The sequence below is a fragment of the Phyllostomus discolor genome, chromosome 2 (assembly GCF_004126475.2).
Source record: "Phyllostomus discolor isolate MPI-MPIP mPhyDis1 chromosome 2, mPhyDis1.pri.v3, whole genome shotgun sequence".
NCBI classification, from domain to species: Eukaryota; Metazoa; Chordata; class Mammalia; order Chiroptera; family Phyllostomidae; genus Phyllostomus; species Phyllostomus discolor.
Window position 1 is genome coordinate 177,110,437 of NC_040904.2, and position 26,781 is coordinate 177,137,217.

Below are 26,781 nucleotides of genomic sequence, written 5' to 3' on the forward strand. Positions count from 1 at the left end.
TAACCACAGACCATTTTAAAGTATACAGTTTAGTGACATTACTACATTCACAATTTGCACAACTCTTCATACTTTTTGAAGGAAGAATTTACTTTCACAGGAATGAAGAGCAATAAAATTATTGCAAAGCAGACTAATAAGATGTCCAAGCATTATCTCAGAAGCAACATATCTTTGGTGGAATGACGCTCTGGGGCCAGTGCATGCCCACTGAATTGCCAGTGCCCGGTCAGCAGCAGGATGGCCTACGCTAAGCAGCCTCCTCCTTGCCTCCTGCCAGCTTCCTAAGTTCTCCAGAATTGCAGTAGATCACTTGTGGCTTACCTTCCCTCTTCTTCTAGAGATGGTAAGCGTCCTCAGGTAATCCGCCGTGTTGGTCCCCAAACTCCAAGTCCTAGGACTTTCACAGACCCATTACAGACCTGAGAACAGCCCTTTCCCTGGAAGTGGAGACTGTGGCCATCCATCAGCCTCTGCTGGTCCTTTTCCACATGTGCAGAGTGACTGATGCACAAGTTGGCCTAAGGGCTGAGGTCACCCTCACAAACTGGGTGTTGCAGGCTGCATGCGGCCCCTGCTCTCTTCTCCCTAAAAATGGGAAGGCATTTGGGTATTTTTGTCACTGGTGCTTTACTGGGATCAAATAAGAACTGGACAGATACAGTAAGTTTTTAGAGACTTAAAGAGGCTTTAAATTTTTTTTCTATACTCTCCCTCACACACCTGCAACAGTCTCAAGAATTAACTACCATTTCCCTTGACCTAAAAAGTGGTGGAGGGATGGGGGAGGAAGGAAAAAGAAACAGTCTGTCTAGAAGAATAGACCATTCCAGCACTATCTCAATGATGAGAATGAGAGAATGGAAGCAAGAAGATTTAAGAGAAAAATAACCTCCTTTGATATGGTACCCCCCCTCCTTTTTTAAACCCATAGTTGGAAAAGGAGTCCTGATGATTATGAGATACACTAAGGAAAATGTTAGCAACCTTACTAATTAAAATTTCATACAGTCATAACTTCATTGACATTTTCCTCATCTCTGAGGCGGAGATCTGCCTGATTCCCAGAGGAAGATGCATTTAGGACTGCAGAGTACAGCAGATTTCAGTTCCCAAGATGGCCTTGCTTTCCCAAGGTGTTCCAAAGGGAATTGGCTGGTTTTAGCCTGACACGGTCACATTGGAGCCAAATCTGCATAAAAACTGACTCCACCGCAGAATGTGACAGGTGCTGTCAAAGGGAGTTTGGAGGAATGCATCTAGCTTTCTTTTCTCTGGTGGGAAATAGGGAAACTTTCATAAATAGTGTTAATACTGAAGTAGGAGCAGATGTTTGTTAAATTGTTGAGGGTTGAAGGGAGGATGTCTTAAACTCTGAGAAAACACTTGTAAAGGCAGAAAGGGGTAAAAATATGACTGCAAGTAACTTACTGTAGCTAACATGGGAGAGAAGAGGAAAAGTAGGATGTAGAACTGGAGAAGTAGTCACAGGCCAAATACAAGTTTTATGTTAAAAGCTAAGGAATTTGGATTTTTATTCAGCCATAAAGAACCAGTGAGGGATTTTATGCAGGGGACTGTAATGACCATACTAGCACAATAGCATATTAGGAAAAGATGATTTGGGTGGCAGTAGTATAGAGGTTGGATTGGTAAGGAGACTGGTTAGGAGCCAGTGGAATACTCTGGACAAGAGATGATGAGTACCTAACCTAAGGACATTGGTTATGATGCATTGAAAAAGAACCTTCAGTAATCTGAGACTGTCTTGCTTGATGTCACAGCCACTTAGCCACATGTGGCTGTTGAGCACTTGAAACTTCACTGTTCCAGAATGCATTGTGCTGTAGGTGTAAAACACCACATTTCGAAGACTTGGTATCTCAGTACAATTTTTGTATATTGATGATACAAGGTGAAGCAATGTTTTGGATACGTTGAGTTAAATACAGTATATCATTACAATTAATTTCCCAGTTTCTTTTTACTATTTTAAAAATGTGTCTACTAGAAAATCTTAAATTACATATATAGCTCACATTATAGTTCCCTTTTTTTCATTGCAGACTAAATTCATTTCAGTCACCTGCCTGCAAATGTAGTCACCTGCCTTTTATGCTACCCATTTGACTACACAGTGTTTCAGTTTCATTTATAATAGGTGTCTGCAATAATGCAAAATTGTCTTCATATCATTGGGAAACAAGGTTGAACAGTTTGATGTAATCTTACAGCTAACTTTGTTAATAAGAGCCTCAGTACCGAATATCTGCCAGAAAGTGGCTTTTGCAGATGAGGTCAAATATGCTTTGAAACCTGTAAGTTGAATAGTGTTTATTCACTCTTCTGCAAATAAATTATTTTTGCAATGCAAGTTCCCAAGCTGCTTCATGGATAAGATTGAAAAACAGTTTTTGAGACTTTGTAGGCATAGTCTGAACACTCTATTTTTTTTTTATTTTTTATTTTTTGCGTTGTTCCAGTTGACAGAGGACAAGAAATGCCTGTACAGGTAACAAAACACTCCTAGCAAATAGAGGTGGCTGCTATATCAAAAGTTCTGTCTACTAGTGAGTACAGGGTTTCTTTTGGGGGATGAAATGTTCTGTAATTGGACAGAGGTGATGGTTGCACACTGAATATATGAAAAAGCACTGAGTTGTGTACTTTAAAAGGGTGAATGTTAGTGTATATGAACTCTATCTTAAGCTATTATATAAAGCTCAGTCTCTACATGTACATCTGTTATAGCTACTGACTTGCTAGTTATTTAATGAGAATTACGTGCACAGATTCACAGAAAGCAGCCATATATTCAAGAATTACTGTGATCAAAGTGGACTGCCCTTTTTTTGGCTTTCGGACCAGCCCCACAGATCTGGCAGGGTTTAGGGAAGCCGAGTGGCCTTCTTCGGGGTGGACACTTGTGAAGTTATTAAACAGTGTTTATTTAGCTAACAGGATTGAAAGATGGAGTACACTTCAGTTTCATTCAAGTTCTATACAAAACGAATGGGACACACTAAAGATGTAGACTGAATCCAGCAGGTCAGTTTGACAAACAAACCCCTCTATTTGATGTTAAAGAATTCATTCTTTAACAAAGTTTTTAGACAGGGTTAGAGTTGTTTATATATACTCTGGGTCTTATTAGGCATATCTCCCATTTCTTGTACCTCAGGTTCATCCTGTAGGAAATCATGCCGTCTAACTCAGTAGATACCCCAGGGAAAACCACACAGTTTTCAGCTACAGAGAGTGGCCAAGGATGCATTGATTTCTTTCCCATTTTGCTACCATCTGAAGTAAGTTTTTCTGGCTAGTCACCAAGCACCCATCATCTCAGTAGCAAATTTGGTGCATTTCTTTTCTTCCCAGTCCTCGTTCCAAGTCATTTCTAGAGAAGTGCCAAGGCCCAGAGAAGAAGCAGCGCCCAGCTTCCAGGGCCTCACGAGCGCAGCGCCTTGGTTGGGGCGCAGCTGCTGCGATTGTCCCAGTCCCTCTCTGGAACAGCCTTGCTGCCTGGCCTTGCTCTGTGCCTGCTCTCAGCAACCTTTCTGACACAGGTTTAATGCTTATTAGTCCCCAAACGATTCTAGGTTAGGGCTGCCTGCCAGGATAAAGAGTGCACAGAATTGGTTTGCCTGCAGAGCAGCTGCAGTTGCTGCAGCTAGGGTCTGTCAGATGCGGACCATTTTCTTGTTTATCAAGACAAGGTTAAATAAGCAAAGCACAGAGCAAAGCAGATAAAAAGAGAGAAATAGAAAACTAGCTCTGCTAGTTGAGTATGATGCTGTGAGTATGTAATTCGGGTGATTTTAAGTTAGTTTGAGAAGGGAAGGTAGTGTACTGTGCTAAAAGCTCAATTAAAAGCCACTTGAAAGATCTGTTTGTGGTAAGTGGGGAAGGAGGATGAATGGACTGCATAATCTTTTAAAGACTATATGAGTCTAGTGTGTTGTGAATTACTCATTAATGCAGGGTCATTTTCTAAAATATTTGAATCAGATTTTATGTGTTTATAGAGTCATCTCTGGTAGAGGGACCTCCAGTCTAGAATAGGAGGTAAGATAAATTATGTAATGGGGGAACCTGGAGCCTAAGACGTGTGACTCCCCAAGCTTCAGTAGCCAGCCTCCCTTTCCCTGCCCTCTTCTCAGTACTCCCATGGCAGAGCCTGCCCACAGGTTCTCTTGGGAACCCAGGCTTCTCATCCCAACAATGCAGGCAGAGCTGGATTGAGGGAAGGAGCTCCGCCCTTCCCTCCCCACGGCCCCCACAGCTCCACCAGCCTGCATGGGCAGAGTAAATTGCTGAGGCTAAGAAGGAGAGGTAGGGAAGAAAAAGGGGAAAGAAAAGCAAACACAGAGGAGACAGCCTAAGACAGAAAGGCACAGTGAAGGATGAGTTCCACAAGAGACAAAGGAAAACTAAAATAATCTACAAGTCGATAGCCAGCAATTGAGTAGGCAGATGTTCATGGCAATCAGTTATTTTACCAGACTGTCATGGAACACACAAATAGTATATTTTTTTGGAACCAAGGAACTGAAAAGTGACTCATCATCCATATGAAAGATCAAATTAATGAAGAAGTGGACAAAATAAAAAAGACCAAAGCTTCTTCATGGCTTGTGCTGAACATCTTTTTTAAAGATTTTGTGTATTTTTTAATATATTTTATTGATTATGCTATTACAGTTGTCCCATTACCCCCCTTCATTCCCCTCCACCCTGCACACCTTCTCCCTCCCACATTCCCCCCCTTTAGGTCATGTCCTTGTGTCATAAGTTCTTTAGCTTCTACATTTCCCATAATACTCTTCCCCTCCCCCTGTCTATTTTCTACCTACCATCTATGCTACTTATTCTCTGTACCTTCCCCCCGCCCCCACTCCCCTGTTGCTAACTCTCCATGTGTTGTCCATTTCTGTGGGTCTGTTCCTGTTCTAGTTGTTTGCTTAGTTTGCCTTTGTTTTTGTTTTAGGTGTGGTGGTTAATATGTGTGAGTTTGCTGTCATTTTACTATACATGTTTTTTTATCTTCTTTTTCTTAGATAAGTCCCTTTAACATTTCAATAAGGGCTTAAATAAAGGGTTAAATAAAATAAGGGCTTGGTGATGATGAACTCCTTTAACTTGACCTTATCTGAGAATCACTTTATCTGCCCTTCCATTCTAAGTGGAAGCTTGGCTGGATAGAGCAATCTTGGATGTAGGTCCTTGTCTTTCATGACTTGGAATAGTTCTTTCCAGCCCCTTCTTGCCTGTAAGGTCTCTTTTGAGAAATCAGCTGACAATCTGATGGGAACTCTTTGTAGGTTACTGCCCCCTTATCTCTTGCTGCTTCTAGGATTCTCTCCTTCATTTTTACCTTGGCTAATGTAATTATGATGTGCCTTGGTATGTTCCTTCTTGGGTCCAACTTCTTTGGGACTCTTTGAGCTTCCTGGACTTCCTGGAAGTCTATTTCCTTTGCCAGAATGGGGAAGTTCTCCTTCATTATTTGTTCAGATAAGTTTTCCACTTGTTGCTCTTCCTCTTCTCCTTCTGGTACCCCTATAATTCGGATGTTGGAACGTTTAAAGATGTCCTGGAAGTTCCTAAGCTTCTCCTCATTTTTTTGAATTCTTATATCTCCATTCTTTTCTGTTTGGTTGTTTCTTTCTTCCTTCTGGTCCACTCTATTATTTGAATCCCAGTTTTCTTCCCATCAATATTGGTTCCCTGTGCATTTTCCTTCATTTCTCTTATCGTAGCCTGCATTTGTTCATTTAATTTGCGACCAAAATGAACCAATTCTGTGAGCATTCTGATCACCAGTGCTTTGAACTGTGCATCTGATAGGCTGGCTATCTCTCAGTCTCGGTTGCTTAAAAGTACTGGTTCTGGGACTTTCAGTTCTGCTTGAGCCATCTTTTTCCCCCCTCCTTTGGTCTGGTCACGCCTGTTGTGTATGAGGGGCGGAGCCTTAGGTGTTCACCAGGGCGGGGCACCCCAGTATCTGGGTTGTGACACTGTATGTGGGGGTAGGGTCTGAGGGGGACTAATGGCGCTTGCTCCGTTCTCCGTGGGACCTCAGTCCCTTCCACTGCTTCCCCCGAGCAAACTGGGCCCCTCTGGTGCTGATTCCCGTGTGGGTGGGCTTGTGCACCCTGTGGGACTTTACAAGGACCTCTCCTGTGAGGCTGGCAGTCTCCCCCTGCACCCCCATGGGTGTTTTCAGTCAATGTCCTGAGGCTCTGTTTCCCAGCGCTGTGATCCTGGGTTGCGCACAGTGCCTTGCTTCACAATTCCCACCTCGCTGGTTTGCTGTTTGCCACCTCTCAGCTGGGGTCTGCCAGCTGCGGTCTTTTGCACCCTGGATGCCTTACTTGCCTGGTTCCAACTCTGGTTCCAACTCAGTACAAAAATGTACTGTATGGCTTCTCTTTTGTGGTATAATTGCTCTCTTACTCTCTGCTGTCCACTCCGGGACCCGCGCCTGGCTGCCTGACTCTGCCCTTCCTACTGGTTTGGATGAATGTGTCTATTTTAACTCCTTGGTGCTTCGACTTCCATGCAGTTCAATTTTCTGTCAGTTCTGGTTGTTATTCTGTTTGTAAACTGCTGTTGTCCCTATCTTGGTTGTGCGAGGAGGCACAGTGTGTCTACCTATGCCTCCATCTTGGCCGGAAGTCCCTGTGTTTTATTTTTAGAGAGAGGGGAAAGGAGGGAGAAAAGGAGGGAGAAAAAGAGGGAGAAAAACATCGATATATGAGAGATACATTGGATGGGCTGCTTCTTGCATGCCCCCAAATGGGGACCTGACCTGCAACCCAGGTATGTGTCCTGACTGGGAATGGAACCAGTGACTTTTTCGTTCGCAGGCTGGCACTCAGTCCACTGAGCCACACCAGCCAGGGTCCTACATCTTTTAGAAATGAGAAATACACAGAAATTGAAATTATGTTGTATATCATTACAGGAAATGAATATAAATAAAAGACATTTTAGTCACTTATAAAAAGACATGAGTTGAGGAATACTGCACAATAAAGAAGGCTAACTAACCTGTAAACATAGTTTTCACACTATTGTTTCTATGTGAAAAATAAGCATAATCTGCCCCGGCCCAGTGGTTTGGTTGGTTGGAGGGTCATCCTTTACAGTGAAAGGTTGCAGGTTTGATCCCCAGTCAGGGCACATATCAAGGTTGCAGGTTTGATCCCCAGTCAGGGCATATACCAAGGTTGCAGGTTTGATCCCTGGTCAGAGCATATATAGGAGGCTACCAATTGAAGTTTCTCTCTCACATCAATATTTCTCTCTTCCCACCCCCACTTTATACCTCCCCCTTCCTCTCTCTCTAAAATAAATGAATAGAGAAAAACATATCCTCAGGTGAAGATTAAAAAAAAAAAAGCATAAGCCTTGTTTTTCTGAAAGAGTGGCTTTGATACATATATTTAAATTCTTTTAAAAAATGTACTGTATGGCTTCTCTTTTGTGGTATAATTGTTTCTGTTTGCCAGCTTGAATTATTACCTTCCCAAGAATTTTGTCTATAACCAGTGAGGGAAGACCATTACTAATAATTTTTCTATATTTCTAATATGCTTAAGCTCATAAAAAGAACTGAATGTATTTGTTTGTTAACAATATAGAATTTTGAACAGTCTGTTCACTACCAGCAATATTCCGTTCTAGTGAATACATAAGTTTAATCTTAGTGCAAAAAGTATTTCTATGTAACATAGTCTTGTTGATCACAATTTACTGCTTTTAAATATAATTGAACAAAGTCTGAATTTGTTGGATTTTTCTTGACTCATTTATACAAAATGGAAAGGCCTTTTAAACTCATCCTAAAAGCATCTCACACCCATTAACTAGGATGACTACTATTAATAGAATAGAAAACAACAGATGTTGGTGAGAACGTGGGAAAATTGGAACCCCTGTGCACTGTTGGTTAGAATGTAAAATGGTGCAGCCACTGTGGAAAGCAGTCTGGAGTCCTCAAAAAATTAAAAGTAGAATTACCACATGACCCAGCAGTTCCAGTTCTGGGTATGTGCCAAGAAAAACTGAGAGCAGAATCTTGAAGATACACGTGTGCACCAGTGTTCATAGCAGCATTTCTCGTGATAGCGATAACACGGAAGCAACCCAGGTGTCCAGTGATGGGAGAATGGACAAGCAGAGGGTGGTTTATCCATACAATGGGATATTGTTCAGCTTTAAAAGAAATGACATTTTTCAGTATGCTGCGACGTGAATAAGCTTTGAGAACATTATGCTAAGTGAAATAAACCCAGTCACAAAGAGACACTGTATGATTCTCCTGTGAGGTACTCAAAATTAGAAGGACAGTAGAACGGTGGCTGCCAGAGGTTAGGGAGAGGAGGGAATGGGGAGTAACTGTTAGTGGGTGTGGGGTTTCAGTCTTACAAGATGAAAGTTATGGAGGTGGATGGTGATGATAGTTGCACATTACGAATGTGTATACTTCTGTATACAATCAGTAGAAGTATACACTTAAAGGTAGTTAAGATGGTAAATTTTATGTTACATGTATTTTACCACAATAAAAAATTTGAAAAATACTTATTCTAAAAGAATTTGAATCCTTGTATTTTCTCACAGAAGTACAATTTAACATTTATTTTTAAAAGTATATTTTATTGATTGTGCTATTACAGTTGTCCCAATTTTTTCTCCCTTTTCTCCCCCTCATCCCTGCACCCTCCCACCCTCTAGCATTCCCCCTGTTCCTCGCCTTAGTTTCTGTCCATGGGTCGTACATATAAGTTCTTTGGCTTCTCTTTTTGCTATACTATTCTTAACTTCCCCCTATTTTGTGCCTACCAATTATGCTTCTTATTCCCTGTACCTTTTCCCCCCATTTTCCCTCTCCCCCCTCCCCACTGATATCCCTCCATGTGATCTCCATTTCTGTGATTCTGTTCCCATTCTAGTTGTGTGCTTGTTTTTTTTTTTTGTTTGTTTGTTTTTTAGGTTCAGTTGTTGATAGTTGTGAGTTTGTTGTCATTTTACTGTTCATAGTTTTGATCTTCTATTTCTTAGATAAGTCCCTTTAACATTTCATATAATAAGGACTTGGTGATGATGAACTCCTTTAACTTGACCTTACCTGGGGAACACTTTATCTGCCCTTCCATTCTTCATGACTGCTTTGCTGGATGGAGTAATGTTGGATGTAGGTCCTTGCTTTTCATGACTTTGAATACTTCTTGCCTGTAAGGTATCTTCTGAGAAATCAGCTGATAGTCTTATGGGAACTTCTTTGTAGGTAACTGTGTCCTTTTCTCTTGCTGCTTTTAAGAGTCTCTCTTTATCTTTAATCTTGGGTAATGTAATGATGATGTGCCTTGTTGTGTTCCCCCTTGGGTCCAATTTCTTTGGGACTCTCTGAGCTTCCTGGAGTTCCTGAAAGTCTATTTCCTTTGCTAGATTGGGGAAGTTCTCTTTCATTATTTTTTCAAGTGAGTTTTCCATCTCTTGCTCTTCCTCTTCTCCTTCTGGTACCCCTATGATTGTGATGTTAAAGTGCTTTAAATTGTCCCAGAGATCCCTAAGCCTCTCCTCATTTTTTTGGAATTCTTGTTTCTTCATTTCGTTCCAGTTGGATGTTTATTTCTTCCTCTTGCTCCAAATCATTGATTTGAGTCCCAGTTTCCTTCCCTTCACTGTTGGTTCCCTGTACACTTTCTTTTATTTTGCTTTGTGTAGCCTTCATTCTTCTTTCATTTTGTGACTGAACCCAGTCATTTCTGTGAGCATACTGATTACCAGTGTTTTGAATTCTCTATCTGATAGGTTGGCTATCTTTTTGTTGCTTAGTTCTTTTTCTGGAGCTTTGATCTGTTCTTTCATTTGGGCCATATTTCTTTGTCTCAGCGCACCTGCTACATGTAAGGGGCAGAGCCTTAGGTATTCACCAGGCGGGGAAATCCTCTTGGCTGTGTTGTGGCACTGTCTGTGGGGGAGGGGTCAGAGAGGGAACATTGCTGCTTGTTTGGCTCTCACCCCACTTTCTGTCACTTCCCTGACTTCCCACAAGTGGATTGTGGCCTTTCAGGTGCTGATTCCCAGGTGGGTGGGTTTGTGTATGTTCTAGGACCCTATGGGCCTCTCCAATGGACTGTCCTATGAGACTGGGAGTTTCTGCCACCTCACAGGTTTTTACAGCCAGAGGTTTTGAGTCTTCATTTTCCTGTGCTGAAACCCTGGATTGTGTGGTCTCTCTCACTCCCCTGTTGTTCTTCCTGACTTATCTGTGTGGGAATGTTGGACCCTCTGGCCAGCCAGCACCCCACCTCACCCACGTGGTCCACTGCCTTGCCATGTGTCCTCTCTGCCCCTGGTCTCCGCCCTCCTACCAGTCTGGATGAATGTTTCTTTAACTCCTAGGTTGCTGGATGCAGTTTGATTTTCTGGCCGTTCTAGTTCATTTTCTTGTTTTTAACAACTAGAACCTTCTTTTGGTTGTGCAAGGAAACCAAGCATTTCTACCTATGCCTCTGTCTTGGCCTGAAGTCTTTAACAAATATTTATTAAAATGTTATTTATTTATTTATAAAATCGATCCACCATGTAAGTATATCTGCAAAATTACTGTAAGTATCTGGAATGGTCTTGCAGGAGAACAAAATCCATAATGCATCTTCCATTTTTATTTCTCAGCTATTTCTATATCATATTGTAAAAGAAACATTTTTACAATAATAGTAATGTTTATTTCAATTTGGAATTTTATTGTAATTATAATTGAAAATCATAAATGCTTATTAACTGACCTTCATTCCACTATAGAAGTATTATCCTAGAATTTGTACATGCAAGATAAAAATCTTTACACAGTCGGTAGCAATCCTGTGTTCATACTTATCTAATTAATTAGTAAGTGGTTTCTGTGTAGGCTCTGGGGTTCATTGGTGAACAAGATGCCACTCTGACTCTCATAGAGCAGCAGACTTTTCCAGCAGAAATTCCTATAAACTTAGATTTGAAGGATGGCCAAGAATTTGCAGGTGGGATGGGGGGTGGTGTGGCAATGCTAGAAGAAATATTTATGGCAGAAAGAACAGCATATGTAAAAGTCAGCCAATTTGAGAGAGCATAGTACATATGGTGAACAGCTAGTGATTTCTGCATGGCTGGAGTGCAGAATACACAGGATATGGAAAATTCTACAAGAAGGGCTAAAGCATACGCTGTTAGATTGTGAAAAATTTTGAAGCTTTGTTAAGGAATTTGAGATTTGTCCTTAGAATAGTGAAGCAGTGTGGAAGGGTTTTGAAGTGGAGTAACATCAGATTTGTATTTAGAAAGATTTCTTGGCTGCTTTATGGAGTAGGAATTGGCAGGAGTAAGCCTGGAGGCAGTAAAAAGGTGATGACATTTGTCATAATTCAGATGGGAGATGACATTGGACTAGACTGGTGCAATGGCAGCAGGTATGGAGACAGTTGGATAGATTTAAGAAAAATACCGGTTTCAGTCAATAGGATGAAGGTAGTGACTACATGTGGGGAGTAGAAGGGAAAGAGTGGTCGAGGATGACTCCAGCTACTTGACCTGAGCTGCTGGGTGAATGGTTGCACTACTCATCGAGCTGGACAGGTTACCAGGTGGGGTGTTGGAAGTGATTCCTTTTTGGTCTCTGAGAATTCTTCCTATTGTGAGTCCAAGAATTTGTGGTTCTTGATTGAGAAAACTCATTCTGACCCTGGCGTAGTAGCTCAGTTGATTAGAACATCATTCCGATATGCAAGGGTTGCTGGTTCTATCCCCAGTCTGGGAACATAAAAGAATCAACCAGTGAATGCAAAAATGAGTGGAACAACAAATCAGTGTTTCTTTTTCTCTCAAAATCAATAAATAATAATTTTTAAAAAGAAAACTCATTTTGTATCCTACAGATAAGACCATTTTTACTGCCATGTAGGTAAATATATAAATATTCATTCCTGAGATGTCTGTATCCCTGATTACTCAGACTTCAAAATAATAGTTAAGATTCATTGTTAGGACTCATCACATATTTGTAAAAGTAGAGAGACCATTCTGCAGGCCTGCATGAGGTATATGTAGCCTCTGATAGTCAATAGAGTCATGTGTTAGATGACTCAGAAATCACTGTAACGACAACAGCCACCGGTGTCGAAGCTGACAACAGAGATATAATATCTGAGTAAATTAATAGTCATTAAAAGTAAACACTGAAGAACTGTCATTTATTGCCAGTGGGAAAGCAAAATGGTGCAGTGACTCTGGAAGACGGCATGACAATTTCTTACAAAACTAAACGTATTTCACCATACAGTCCATCAGTTACTCTCCTTGATATTATCCAGAGGAGTTGAAAACTTCTTTTTATCCTCACCTGATGATATGTTTATGGATCTTAGAGATTGAGGAAGGGGAGGAGAGAGAAAGAAGAGAGAGACAGACAGACATCGATATGAGGGAGAAACGTCATTTGGTTGCCTCTGGTATGCATCCATCTGGGACTCAAACCTGCAGCCCAGGTACGTGCCCTGGCTGGCTCAAACTTGCAACATTGTGGTGTACGGAACGAGGTTCCAACCCACTGAGCCACCTGGCCAGGGCCAGAGAAGTTGAAAACTTATATCCACACAAATACCTACACAGGGATGTTTCTAGCAGCTTTATTCATAACTGTCATCATTTGGAAGCAACCAAGGCAACCTTCAGTAGGTAAATGGATAAACTGTCGTACATCTAGACAATGCAGTATTATTCAGTGTTTAACAGAAATGAGCTATAAGCCACAAAGAGACATAGAGGAAGCCTAAATGCATATAGCTAAATAAAAGAAGCCAACCTGAAAAGACTATACTGTATGATTCCAACCACACGCCCTTCTGGGGAAGGCAAAACTATGGAGACATTTAAAAAGATAAGGGTTGCCAGGGGTTAGAGAGGAGAGATGAATAGGCAGAGCACACACTATTTTTAGGTTAGTGAAACTATTCTGTACCGTACTACAGTTCAATTACACATTTGTCAACACTGTTAGCCTCTACATCACCGAGCACGAACCCTATTGTAACTGTGGACTTGGGGTGATAATGATGCGTGGATCATCGTTTATCTAGGATCATCTTCTACTCAGACACACACCCACACATGTGCACAAATACCTTCTGCTGGCTTTTACAATATTTGTTGGAAATACCGCTTCTGTTGACTTGCATTAGTAGCAATAGGGTATTTCTTCCAACTGCAAGTGAGTACCTAAAAATAGATTTGTGTTTCTGAATAGTTTGGTGGATTTTTTTTTTTTTTTAATGAAAAATTGATACAAGCAAATGGTGAACTGACCGTGAGTCAGGAATGCTGTTAAACATACTCGCTGTCATGCTCACTTTTCCTAACATTTGGAGGAGGATTTTGAAAAAAACTTTCTAATATTTATGACATAAGTTTACACATCATTGCCACTTCTCTTTCTGGAAAACACAGAAAGATGTAGCTTACCCAAAGTCACTTATGACTTAGTCATACTGTATTAATGCTCCAGCAACAGAGAAGCTAAGGTTCATTCTCCACACTATGAGAATACTGAATCCTCCTTATTACAGAAAACACTTGGTGTGCTCAAAGGGACTTCTTTCATTCCATTTGACTTTCCTCAGTCTTTTTGAAGAGAAGGGTGAGTAAATTCCAGGTTTGGAGTTGGGTGGGTCTTGGTATTATTAATGGGCACAAGAAACAGAGGAAGAAGAGGCAGCCTGAGAGACATATAAGGAGTTTAGTTTAGGATACTTTGATTTTAACAGCATGTGGTAAAGATTTCCAGTAGGCACTTGGAAATGTTGACCTGGAGAGATGAGTGATCAGCCTAAAGTGTATATTTGGAAGTCATTGATATAGGTGGTAGTGTAAGCTGCTGGAGTGTGCAGAGTAAGAGCCAATGAGCAGCCAGAGCCCAGTGGCAGACAAATATGTAGGGAACAGTAGAAAAAGAGAAACCCTTGGAGGTGAGTGCCAGCCAGCCCCCTTAATAACTGCCCAGTCCATGAGAATTAGTAGAAAAGAGAAAATACCAACTTGGATATGGGAGAACTTCCCAACTCCAAATCTTGTTCCCCCTTGGGGGTCTCAACAGTCATTGCTGCTACCACTATACTGGTTTGGGGGAATGCCCCTCTCTCTTTCTCGACTGTGCTGGCTCTTGTTTCTTACAGCTGAGAGTGTGAGACTTCACAAAATTCTTACAAATAACAAAAGGAAATCATAAATGGAAAGTAACATAACCAGTTTAGGAAAATATGTGTGTGGCTGCCTTTGTTGCTCTTGGAATCAGATGGTCCTTTAGGGCCCTGTGCAGAGCTGTGGTCTTTCCCAGGGGGAGGATTGCCTCCTTGTTGACACCAGGACCTGCCTCCACATGGCAAAGACTCTCTTCCTCCCACTGGTGAGGAGTGCCATCAGCTTCTCTGGGCTGCTGGGAGTGTGGGTTCAAGGGAGTCAGGTCTAGAGAGAGGAAAGACCACCTTCCTATTGGTCTAAGTTCCATCTTCCATATTTTCTTTTCATGTCATAAGATATATTTTCTCAAGGCGATTGACAATGGGAATGTCTGCTTTCTTCAAGAGAGACAGTACCCTTTACTGACAAGGGTATGACCTTACTCATGGGTAACCATCTCAGAATACCTTTGTCTGGCAGAGGAATAAGACAAACACGTACTATAGCAGAGAGACTCTTGCAGTGATCACTGAGGTACAAGAACTTGGAGAGACTGGTTTCACAGAACACAAGGGAACCAGGAGATTGCAGTGTTAAACGTTACAGAAAGGCCAAGTAGAGTGAGAACTGGGGAAAACAATTTTTTTTTTTAAGAAAGAAGCTCTTCTACTTTTATTATACAGGGTCTGGCAGAAGTAACACCTGCTTGAGTGTGGTTGGTAGAGTAATAATATGGGTGTAATAATTTATAGTTTTAATTCGAACAGTTCACCTAAAATGTCACATGGTGTGCTTGAGTGTGATATTGTTATGTTACAGAAGTATATGCTTATGATTTGTAATAAAAAGGGGGGGGCTTTATTTGTGCTGGACCCCGTGCATGTCGGTTCTTAGCTTTATGCTTTCAAGCTATTTTTACTTTGAATTAGACCCTCCACTGCTCAGTGCTGGTGCTCCTGGAGAGGCTAATCCAGTTCTGGGAGGGGATGCTGAGGTGCCTGAGAGTTTTCCCTCACTCCTGCTGGCCGGAGAGGTTCCCCTGTGGCTGCTGTGCTGCGTCCTGTGGGCAGGTCCCCGGGGTGAGGAGACGGGGCTCCCAGGCGACTGGTCCTGGCTTCTTCCCAGTTCTGCTGTTTCCCAGTGGCGTGGCTTTGGGGGAATTCCTCAGCCTCTCTTGAGTTTCATTCTCTCCGTCTGGACTTGGAAGGCGTTGACCCCGACTTGGCAGGGTTGTGGGAGCTTGCGCAGACTGCAATTCCTCCTCAGTTCCCCTTGAGTGATAAGTCTTAAAGCCCTTACTGTTCTTTAGATTTTTACATTAAAATTAAAAGTCGCACTAATGCAGAGAGACTTAGAGGCTGTTTTTGTCCTCTTTTGCTTGTGTTAGAATAACTGCATAGACCATGAAGTAGGAGCATTAGTGAAATAGATGTACCCCCTTCCCTACTTTGTAATTTATATCTTTCTTTTAGAGAGCTTTGTTGGTTTGGTTTTTTTTTTGAGAAGGGTAAGAGGAAACATACACAAGGAAGTGGTTTTCTTGAGTACATTAATTGGTATCCCTATGTAAACTCAACTGAGTTCCTTGTGTTTCTGACTCCCTATATGCATATGTATATATATTTATAAATTTGGTGAGAGTATTGTCAGCAAAAAGTAATGAATGGAAATGGAGGGAAAGGTCTTTTATAGCAAATAACTGCTTCCTTGAGTCATGCAGCAGAAAAGTCTCAGTTTGAATCATCTTAGAACTCTAGCTCTATAGTATTATTTGTCAAATATAAATATTTTATTGGTAGGTGACTTTCTTTTGCTCCTGAAGGCAACAGATGGCTTAGCAGAGAATGAATTCTTTAGCAATAGGAGATTTGTTTTATGTATGATAAAAATGCAGTATCAATAATAACATTAATATACTCTACCATAAATAATTGGATAAATGAATGTCATAAAAGATAGATATCTAATATTACTAATACTTTTACTACTACTGTTATTACTTTATTACAGTAGTAAAATAACTCATATGTTATATATGCAGGAACCTTTGCTTAGAAGAAATTGTGATTTGTCCCATGTTATTAGACTCCCAGGCCTTTTAGCCAGACCTACAACCTTGTTTTCTTGGCTATAATTAATTTTTGAAAATTACTTATATATTCTTCAGAGTAATAAAAATCATTTCGTAAGCACCGATGAACACATGGTATTTATTTGATCATTAACCTAAAAAACTATGGAACCTTTCCTCTTAGAGAATTTTATGATACCAGTTATACTACTTCAATGACTTTTAAAAGTTTTTTTCTTGTTTCATGTTTTTTTCTACAAAAGGGATAGTATGACAGGCATGGATTAGGAGCAACATGCTTTGTTTATTTCTCATAATCAGAGGACTGTAGATGCTAGATTCATTATAAGGTAATATTTGCAAGTAAACAATCTGCTGTTGTGTTCTGCCCTTGGTGGTAGGATGCACAGTGCCTAGTTAGAATTTGACTGATCTTTGTCCTGAGTTCCTGGAAATTTACATGGATCAGTCAGTATCTCCTATCTTTAAAAAAACACACCCCAAACTCTTCCCTCCACGCCATATTTTTCTCCAATATTACTCATTTCTCATCTTTCCAGAAAAACCTTTCAGAAGAGCTATTTACACTCTCTGCCTCTCCTTCCTCTCTTATACTCTGTCTTGGAACAGCCCCACACAGGTCTTCACCCCCCGGCATTCCACAGAAACCTCTTTGTCAAGGTCACAGTGTTTTCCATGCTGTCTGCTCCCTCCTTGTTAAACTGTTTCCTTCACTTGCCTTCCATGATGGCCATGCTTCTGTTTTTTCCCTTCCTGGCTGCTCTTTCTCATTTACCATTGTACCAGCTCCTCATCCTCTTCCCAACCTCTTACTGTTATGTGAGTCTCCTTAGGGCTCCGACCGGCCTTCCTGTCTTCATCTATGTTCATTAACTAGGTGATCTTATCCCACCCTGTGATGTTAAATACCATCTATGTGATATTCACCGCTGAATTTCTGACTTTATCCCCGAATTTTAAACATTTATTTATTTTTAGAGAGAGGGGAAGGAATGAAGAACGAGAGGGAGAGAAACATTCATGTGAGAAACATCAAATGTTTGCCTCTCATTTGTGCCCCGACTGGGAATCAGACCCATGACTTTTTGCTTTGAAGGACAATGCCCAACCAACTGAGCCGTACTGGTTAGGGACCCTCTAAATTTTAAATTCATGTATCTAAATGCTTACTCAAAAATTTTACTCGGAGCCCTGGCTGGTGTAGCTCAGTGGATTGAGCGTGGGCTGTGAACCGAAGGGTTGCTGGTTCATTCTAGGTCAGGGCACATGCCTGGGTTGCGGGCCATGTCCCCAGTAGGGGCCATGTGAGAGGCAACCACACACTTATATTTCTCTCCCTCTCTTTAAAAAAATTTTTTTCACTTGGATATCTAATAGGTGTCTCAGACTTAACATATTCAAACTGAATTCCTATTCCAGCCCCTGACTGCCCACCCCTAAACACCCTCCTCTTCCATTGTTCCTCTTTTCAGTGAATAGGTAATTACACTGTTTATCCAATGCTCACACCAAAATTACGTCCTTCTTGACAGCTTCTTTCTCTACGCCTAATCTGTCAGCAAATCATGTCTTTTATGCCTTCAAAATGATTTAGAATCTTATTACTTCTCACCACCCTAACTCTGTTTCCCGAATCCATACTGCCATCATCTCTTGCCTAGATTATTGCAGAGGCTTCCTCATTGGTTTCTTTGATTTCACTCTTACCCACTACAGTCTGTTCTGTTTAAAACGCTCCAGTTACTTCCCATGACAACTTAGCATAAAGTCGAAAGTTCTTACCACTGCGTACAAGGCAACCTGTTTTATCTGGCCCCTGGTTTCCTCTCCAGCCTCATCTTCTGCCACCTCACCCAGATACAGCAGTGTGCTGGCCTCCTTGCTGAATCTCAGCTGTGACAAGCTCTTTCCTGCCTCAGGGATTCTGCACTTGCTATTTCCTCTGCCTGAAATACTCTTTCCTGAGATAACCTCATACATAGAATTACGAGCACAAACTCTGGAATCGGGCTGCTTAGGTTTGAGTTTTCTAGTTGTCTAACCTTGGACAAGGTAGTTAACCTTATTGTGGTTCAGTTTCCATATCCAAGAATAATAATAGTACCTAGTTCTAGAGTGATTATGAGGATGAAATGGGTTGATATATGTAAAGCACTCAGACTAACACCGCCGTATAGTAAATTCTGTGTGTTAGCTGTGATGATAATTATTACTTCGTTCTCTACTACAGTTCTCTACTTATATGTCACCTGCTCAGAGAAGATTTAAGTAGTGGTGGAGTCATCAGAATAAATGATAACTGTGCCTCCTAGGGGGATGTGCTTTGAAGAGGACAGCTCACTGTGATGGAAACACAGTCCCTGTGTACAGGCGAACATCACAGCCGTGCCCCTCCTTTTAGTTTCTAACCTGTAGCTACACCCCCGGCCCACCGCTCTCTCTTTCCCTGTTCAGCCTGTTTTACAGGGCTGCCTGCTGCTCAGTAGTTCCTCTCCCAGCTGCAGCTCCTGCCAGTTCAGGCCGAGTCTTTGGAGACAGTTGGAAACCTGTGGGGATGGGCCTGGGAGACAGAGGAGTTACTTCACCACCACGAGCATCCTTCCTTTTCCTTTTCCTCAGCGAGGACTTCATGGGCAGCATCCAGAGTTCTCCATTTCTTCCCCTCACCTTTATCAAAGGGCTGAGGAAGACTTTTTTTCTGTGAATGCTGTGTCCATTTAGTACCTGTGTGTGTGTTGTGTTGTGTTGTATTGTGTGTTTTAACTTTCCTTTTAGAGAGAAAAGGAACAAAACGTAAAAGGGACAGAGCAGAAGAAATTAATTACCTTTTAAAACTTTCCATCTGTTTTCATTGTTCCTATCGGCAAACTTTAAAACACCTAGACTTCTGCGGTGTCTGTCAGCCACAGGAGGATGGGGAAATACTGTGGACTTGGCTTGTTTTGCAGAGAAACACCCTGGTCAGAAGTAGTCTGTGGTGGAAGTGGGTAATGAGGGAGGGAACTCAGCTGGGGCCCTGGAGTGAGAAGGCTCAGAGAGGAGATGAGTGAAGAAATATTTAACAGGGCCTCCCAGGCTGAGAAATTGCTCCAAGGCTCACAAATCTCACCAATTCCCCTCTACCCAAAACCTCATGCACAGGCTGTAGAGATCCTTAACAGTGGCTTGGAGCGGGGGATGGGGTCCTTAGTCCTAGTGTTAATGGAGAGGAAGCATGGAGGAGGCACGAGGCCAGATCTCATGCTCCCAGCCACCGTGACCAGAGCTATGTTCCCTGTGTTTTAGCACCATTGCTTATGTACAGTTCTCCGTGTAACTGGTCAGAGTAAATTGACCTGGAGTGACTTACATTTGCTTTTTTCTCTGATGAAATCAGAAACAAACACTCTTCGAAGTACTTGGAAATGTACTGGTAAATATTCCTAGGAATACCCTGAACACAGCCAAGAGTGTTCACCTTCGTCAGGGCAGGGCATACTTTAGATAAGAGCTTGGCAGAATTGTTAGACCAGTTAGTGGATTAGTTTCCCTACTTGTGTCTCATTTTTGTGAGAGATATTTAGCATCATTTGTAAAGTTGACACTTGCTTTTCCAGATGGGGACATTTCGGAGTCATGTTCTAATACTACTACACTCTGCTGCTACTCTAGTGAGTAGTTGTTACCTATGCAAACTAGAAAGCGGAAATACTGTACTGTATATTTAATGAGTGCAGTCTCCTTCTTGAATTCTTTCATGCTAGTGCAAATTGTAACGATTGTTTGCCTCCCTGAAGTGTGCAGTGTCCTGGAGGTGCATACTGACTCCTGTGCCCACTGGGGCAGCCCTAGCCAGGGACATTACACACTGCGTGTGTGGGAGGCTGTTCAGAGGTCTGCTTTGGGCCTCTGTCTCTGATGATGGTCATCAGTTCATAGTTCTGGCTGTCCCTAAAGATCCAAATAACTTACTTGGTGACTTCAAGGTGCTTTTAGTCATTTATAATGAATTGGTTTCTTTATTCCATCAGTTTAAGAATTCTATAGGCAACTTTCCTTGGCCATTTAAGACCCTGTATTATGGTTATTTGATTCTTTAAAGGAGACTCTGACATCTCTCTCTCTCTCTTTTTGAAATATTTTTTTATTTATTTTTAGAGAGAGGGGAAGGGAGTGAGGAAGAGAAGAGGGAGAGAAATACGCAAGAGATACATCGATCAGTTGTTTCTCATACACCCCCAGCTGGGGCTGTGGCCTGCAACCCAGGCATGTGCCCTGACTGGGAATGCAGTCAGCAAGCCTTTGATGCGCAGGCCAGCACTCTGTCCACTGAGCCACACTAGCCATGGCTGACATCTCTTTAAAGATGTCTAAAAGTTGTAGATATTTAGGAAACCCATAAAAGACATCCAGAAGTTTTAACACTAATCAATGCCGCTAAGCTACAGAGCTCTGGTGTGAATTTTTTAGTAGCCTGGTCTTCACTATAATAAACTTTCCTCCAAACGTTGGCACTTGTTAGTTGACAATGCTTAAGTTGTTAGCCCTGATGGTGTGTCTCAATGGGTTGAGCACCAGCCTGCGAAAGTCAGGACGCATGCCAGGGGTATAAACCAGGCTCCCAGTTGGGGACAGGCAAGAGGCAACCAACTTCTCTCCCACTTGTTCTCCCTCCCTTCCCCTCTCTCTAAAAATAAATAAATAACAACTTTTAAAACATAATAATGCTTGAGGATAGTTGATTAAGTGGAGTCTTGATGTAGAGTAAACTTCAGCTTGTGCTTGCACAGTAATTTACAAAAGGTAGACTATTTATAATATTGGAATGTAATTTTTAGAGCAGTCTTAGATGAACAGAAACATGGAGAAGATAATAGTGTTCTCATGATCACCCAGCACCATCCACACATATAGTTTTCCTTATGCATTAACATCTTCCAGCAGACTGATGCGTATTACAATTAATGGATGATTTTTGATACATTTTTGTTAACTAAAGTCTGTACTCTATTCAGATGTCCTTTGTGGTTGCTTTATGTTCTTTCTCTGCTTATTTTATGTCCTTTGCTGATTGGAGGGTCCCATCCGATATACCACTTACATGCGTTCGGTTGTCACGTCTCCTTTGGCTCCTCTTGGCTGTGACAGTTTCCCAGACTTCCCTTGTTGTTGATGACCATGACAATTTCGACAAGTATCCATGAGGTGCATTATAGATTCCTCCTCTTGGAATCTGTCTGATGTTTTTCTCCAGATTGTACTGGGGCTGTAAAAATCATATGATGAGACTATGTTTAGCCTTGTAAGAAATTGCCAAACTGCCTTCCAGAGTGTTTATACCATTTTGCATTTCCACCAGCAATTGATGAGAGTTCTGTCACTTGCATACTTACCAGGGAGTCGGTTTTTCTGGACTTCAGACATTCTGATAGGTTGGGATATAATTGTTTAATTTAGTCTTACTATCATTGTGTTATATCTGACTATAGAAACTTTAGCTTTCTCCTGATATTTCTCTTCAAATTAGCATTAAGAATGTGTGTGCTTTGCCCCCATTAAATAACTGTTGCAATGTTTGAATAACATTTCACTTACTACAGTTAAATGCGTAACCCATTCTCTTGGCTTTCTTATTGCTAATAGCTTGTAAGCTGCCTGCTATTGGTGTTACATTCCAGTGATGGTAATGTCTCATGTTTAATTGCTTTTGTTTAACTTTTTATTCTCATTTTCCATTCTTCAAAGTCAATTTTTTGCTTTTTTGTTTGTTTATTTGTTCATAAAGCTTTTTTGTTTCTGTTACATTATGTAGTTTTGTACCAATGGCTAGAAGCAGATCGTCATGGCAAGAGCCAAGGTGCTGCAAATACGACCTCAGGTAACAACAAAAGTCGAGGTGTTAGAAATCATTATTCTAATTCACCCACGCCCATCATAATTGTTTCTTTATTCAGCTTTGCTCAGGCAAAATATAGGTATTGTTTTGTATTTCTGTTCTCTCATGTGCATTTTAATTTTCCTAAAGACAGCATTTGCTTCAAGCCTTGAAAAAAATTATTCATGAGCCTTTCTTTAAGCTCTCTTGGCAGATATGTCCTATTTTCTTAGAAGGCAAGACTTCATTGCAGCTTAGATTTAGTGGGAGGTTACTTGACAGTATTACTTGAAATAAACTCTAGTGTAGTTGTAGTGGGGGATATTAATATTTGCACAAATTTATAATCCTTGTTCTTTTCAGGATAGTGTTTGAAAGATGAATTTTAAGTTAAGTAAAGGATGCTTATATATAATTTCCAATTCCTGGGAATCCAGATTCTTAAACTGATTTAAATCTCCTGCTAAGTCCTAGTCTGAGTGAGAGGTTTATGAAACATGGACTCAGAATGAGAAAATAAGGTTGTTTGCCCATCTCGCATCTCCAGTTCTCTGGCATGTACCAGTCGGAGTAGCTGCATCCACTCATTTTCAAATCCCTAACAGTGTTACTGCAATCTCTACATGGTTGTTTCTTACCCTAATTTCCTTCAAAATAATATTTGCCAAGACAGCTGTGTGTATAGCAATGATCTTTCCTGTTGCAGCCCGCCCTCTGCCCCCTTTTTAGCAGTCTAATCAGAAGTGGTGGTGGTTCTGTTTTCCTTTTGTTAGATTTGTGTTTCTGTGTCATGGGCTTTTTTGGGTTCTGTTTTTGTGAAATTTTTTTCTCTCTGGAGGTGGTTTTCTTTCTCTCTCTTCTGGTGACTAATTGGGCCTCAAGAGGGTGTGGTATTCCTTAGTTAAGAGAACAATTATATTGAAAATGGCACTGTCATGAATTTTCTGATTTATCTCCTGTCCCATTAATAACTTGATGTATGAATGAAGATACTGTTACTATTTTAACCGAACTCAGGCAGGAGTTCATTAAAAGGTAAGTGTTTCCAGGAGTTTTATATCCTGTGTATGTGCTGTTTCTTCTGCCCCGTGGTGTTTCATATTTTATTTACATTTCTGGATAATAAACACAAGCATTTTGGGTGTTTGCGGGTGGGTGAAGGGGTTTCTTGACGGCTGTGTGTTTTCTGAGGATGTCCTGTTGCCGTGTCCATAGCACGGTCAGCAGATGGACCTTTAGAAACAGGAGGGAGCTTTTTAAAATTTTTTTTCTCTGGCTTGAAGTGAAGTAAAAAGTAAACATTTTCTTTTTAATGAAGACGTGACCAATCTAAAAATCTTAGTGTTTGCATGAGAACCCAGTATGAGCCTAAAGATGTCATTCGCCCTTCTTGAAATGAACCGCTCTGAACCCTAACTCTTTTCTTCAGACACATTAATTCACGGTCAGCTTCACGTTTTTCCATTGACTTTTTGATGTTTACACACCCTGGAAGCATTGTGCAAAAAGTGATGAACATTCTCTAGGGATGCCTTTGGCATTTTTCTTCTAGAAGTGAAAGCTACCCATCTCTCAGAAGATGGAAATCTGGGGTAGAAAGGTACAGAGATGAAATGCTTGCCGAAACAAGTAAGAGGAACCCAAAGGAAAGTGATCCTTAGCCAAGGGCTTAAATTAGAAACAGTAGGTTACTTACAGCAAATCTATTTAAATAATGTGCCTTTATTCAAAAAAGTTCCTGTGTATTTTATATTGCATTCTCCAACAAGACTTTAGAGTGTGATTTTTTCCCTCCTTCTGTGATCTATTAAGTTTTGTACTTAAAAGATGTTTTAATATTCATTTTTTTGTATTTTTACCAAAAAATGGAAACTGAGTCTGACTATATGTCCAAATGTGACTCATAAATTGCTTTAAGATATTTTTACTTGTACAAATAAATACTGGTAAATGGCAGATTTATCTTTTGATATAACAGGTCATGTTTGCCACTTAAAAAGTAAGCTTAAAAAATACAAAAAACACAGTAGACAGAATAATTTTGCTCCAAGGTCTTCTAATTCCTTAACCTCAACTTTCTGGCATTGAGAATTTAAGATCCATCCACATTAAAATATTTTATGAAACTAAAGCTTTTGTAGGTAACAGGTCTCATGAGGGTTAATTTGGTCAAGGAGATAAAGAGCTGAGCTGACAGCTATTATTAAATTTTCTTACATATAATAAAGTGTAGCCTACTCTCCTTTCTACATTTTGACAGGTTATGAATTTGGCTTGGAATACATAGTTTCTTTTCAGAGTTTCGTGTGTTTAATGTGTTTTGTTTACTAAACCAGACAGCTCAGTCATGATGTTTCCAATTCTGTTAATTCTGTTACTGGTAAAAGCTTGGAAATGCAGTCACATTTATCAGGGAGTTCTGTGAAAATTTAAGTCCGTTGCCTCCTTTGAGCATTGTACCATGTACAAAATTTTGGGATCACAAGAGGTGTGATCAGCTTAATTCAGGATGCTTCTTTAATGAAATAAATGTTCCCAAGTAGATATTTTTATCACCACATATCGGAGTGAGGACAATAAAATTAGGTTACAGCAAGGATTATTTTATCATATCTGATTTTTAGTATCGGTTGTCTTAGCCAAGTAAAGTTCAAATTCTAAATTCTTAAATGCAGACCTCTTAATAAACAGTTCTTTTTCTGTTGTCCGTTGAAAATTTTACAGTGTAAACTGTTGGAGGTAGAAGTCGAATTAGATTTCAACATTATCAACTAATGTAGCTACAAAATAAAAATAAAACTATGATGTGCTTTCGAAAAAATCTAGATATTAACTAATTGTTAATTATTTGTTATAGGTGAAAACTTTGACCAGAGTCCTTTGAGAAGAACATTCAAATCCAAGGTTCTGGCCCACTATCCTCAGAATATAGAATGGAACCCTTTTGATCAAGATGCGGTGAACATGGTATGTGTTTTTCTTTTCCTCCTTAGTCGTCTTTCTATTTTATTAAGATGATAATAGTGACTATTTTGAGTTTCCTGCATTATTTCATTTAATTTAATCCTTTATAGTTTTATATGAGTATATCCTCATTTACAGATGTAAAAGCTGAAACTCAGAAGGTTTTAGTGACTTGCCTATGGCCCGCATGGCAAATAAGCATATACAACAGACCCTCTAAGCTCATTTCTTTTCCTACTATTAAGCTGTGTTGTGAGTTTGTATTAATTAATACATAGATGGCTTTGATAAACAGTGATATTACTTTGTTTTCCTGGAAAGAATCCTGGTGGAAGGAGTATGATTATAGTTTTCATATTTCAAGGAATGTCATATGATGGGCCTGTAATTTATCATAATCACAAATAGGAAAAGGAAGTCATGTATAGCATTTAGGCAGTAGGAATTTGTTTATAAGAAATTTGAATTAATGTAATGAATTACCAGTAGTGATTGTAAGTCCTTTAGAGATTCTTGGACATAAGTAGGTCATGTTTTCAGATCATTTAGGGAGGGTCCTGTTTAGAAGCCTGAATAATATTTTGGACCTAATGAACTCCATCATTATAAAAGTAAGGGGCCCCAAAGTGAGCAAATTAGGGATCAGGAATGATCAGTATAGAAACGATTAAAGTTGGACTAAGACTGATCAGTATGGATGCCTGCTAGATACCTCATGGGTGTTCCATTCACATACATGCTCACATGTACCCAGTAAGTACTCTTAACTCATTCTATAGAGGGTAAATTGCTTTCCCAGAGTTGTGCAGGGAGTCTCAGAGGTTAGATTCAGACCATTTTCCCCTCTAGCTCACTTTTGGCCTACTAGCATGCTATCTCCCCCAAAGAAAAGTTTTGACTTGCACCAAAATGGTATGGATAACATTGTACCTTTTTGGTATTTCTTTTTTTAAAAATACATTTAATTGATTATGCTATTATAGTTGCCCCAAAAGTTCCCCTTTTGCCCCCTCTCCACCCAGTACCCCCCCTTCCCTCCAGCACTCCCCTCCATTAGTTCATGTCTGTGGATCATGCATGTAAACTCTTTGGCTTCTCCATTTCTTGCACTGTTCTTAACATCCCCCTGCCTATTCTGTAACTACCCATTTGTCCTTCTTAGTCCCCTGTACCTTTCCACCCATTCTCCCTTTCCCCCTCCCAACTGATAACCCTGCAAATGATCTCCATATCTATGATTCTGTTTCTGTTCAGCTTATTTGCTTAGTTTTTTAGATTCAATTGTTGATAATTATGAATTTATTGCCATTTTAATGCTCACCGTTTTGATCTTTTTCTTAAGTAAATCCCTTTAACATTTCATATAATAAGGGCTTTGTGATGATGAACTCCTTTAGCTTTACCTTGTCTGGGAAGCACTTTACCTGTCCTTCCATTCCAAATGATAGCTTTGTTGGATAGTGTAATCCAGGTTGTAGGTCCTTGTTTTTCATCTCTTTGAACACTCTTTTCCAGTCCCTTGTAGCCCGCAAAGTTTCTTTAGAGAAATCAACTGACAGCCTTATGGGAACTCCTTTGTAGGTAACTCTGCTTTTCTCTTGCTGCTTTTAAGATTCTCTCTTTATCTTAACCTTTGGCATTTTAATTA

General features: G+C 40.5%; 1 protein-coding gene across 4 annotated transcripts in view; it reads left to right on the forward strand.

The window, feature by feature from the left end:
* Window positions 1-26,781, forward strand: part of DENND5B (DENN domain containing 5B) — a 168,015-nt gene that overhangs the window by 49,751 nt on the left and 91,483 nt on the right. For 3 of the 4 annotated variants that reach the window (XM_036019194.1, XM_028531886.2, XM_036019193.1), the window contains exons 2-3: window positions 22,107-22,172; window positions 25,027-25,136. In XM_036019194.1, the coding sequence (XP_035875087.1) occupies window positions 22,107-22,172; window positions 25,027-25,136 (176 nt within the window). The remainder of the gene's footprint in view (window positions 1-22,106; window positions 22,173-25,026; window positions 25,137-26,781) is intronic. The other variant, XM_028531887.2, reaches the window with a different exon arrangement.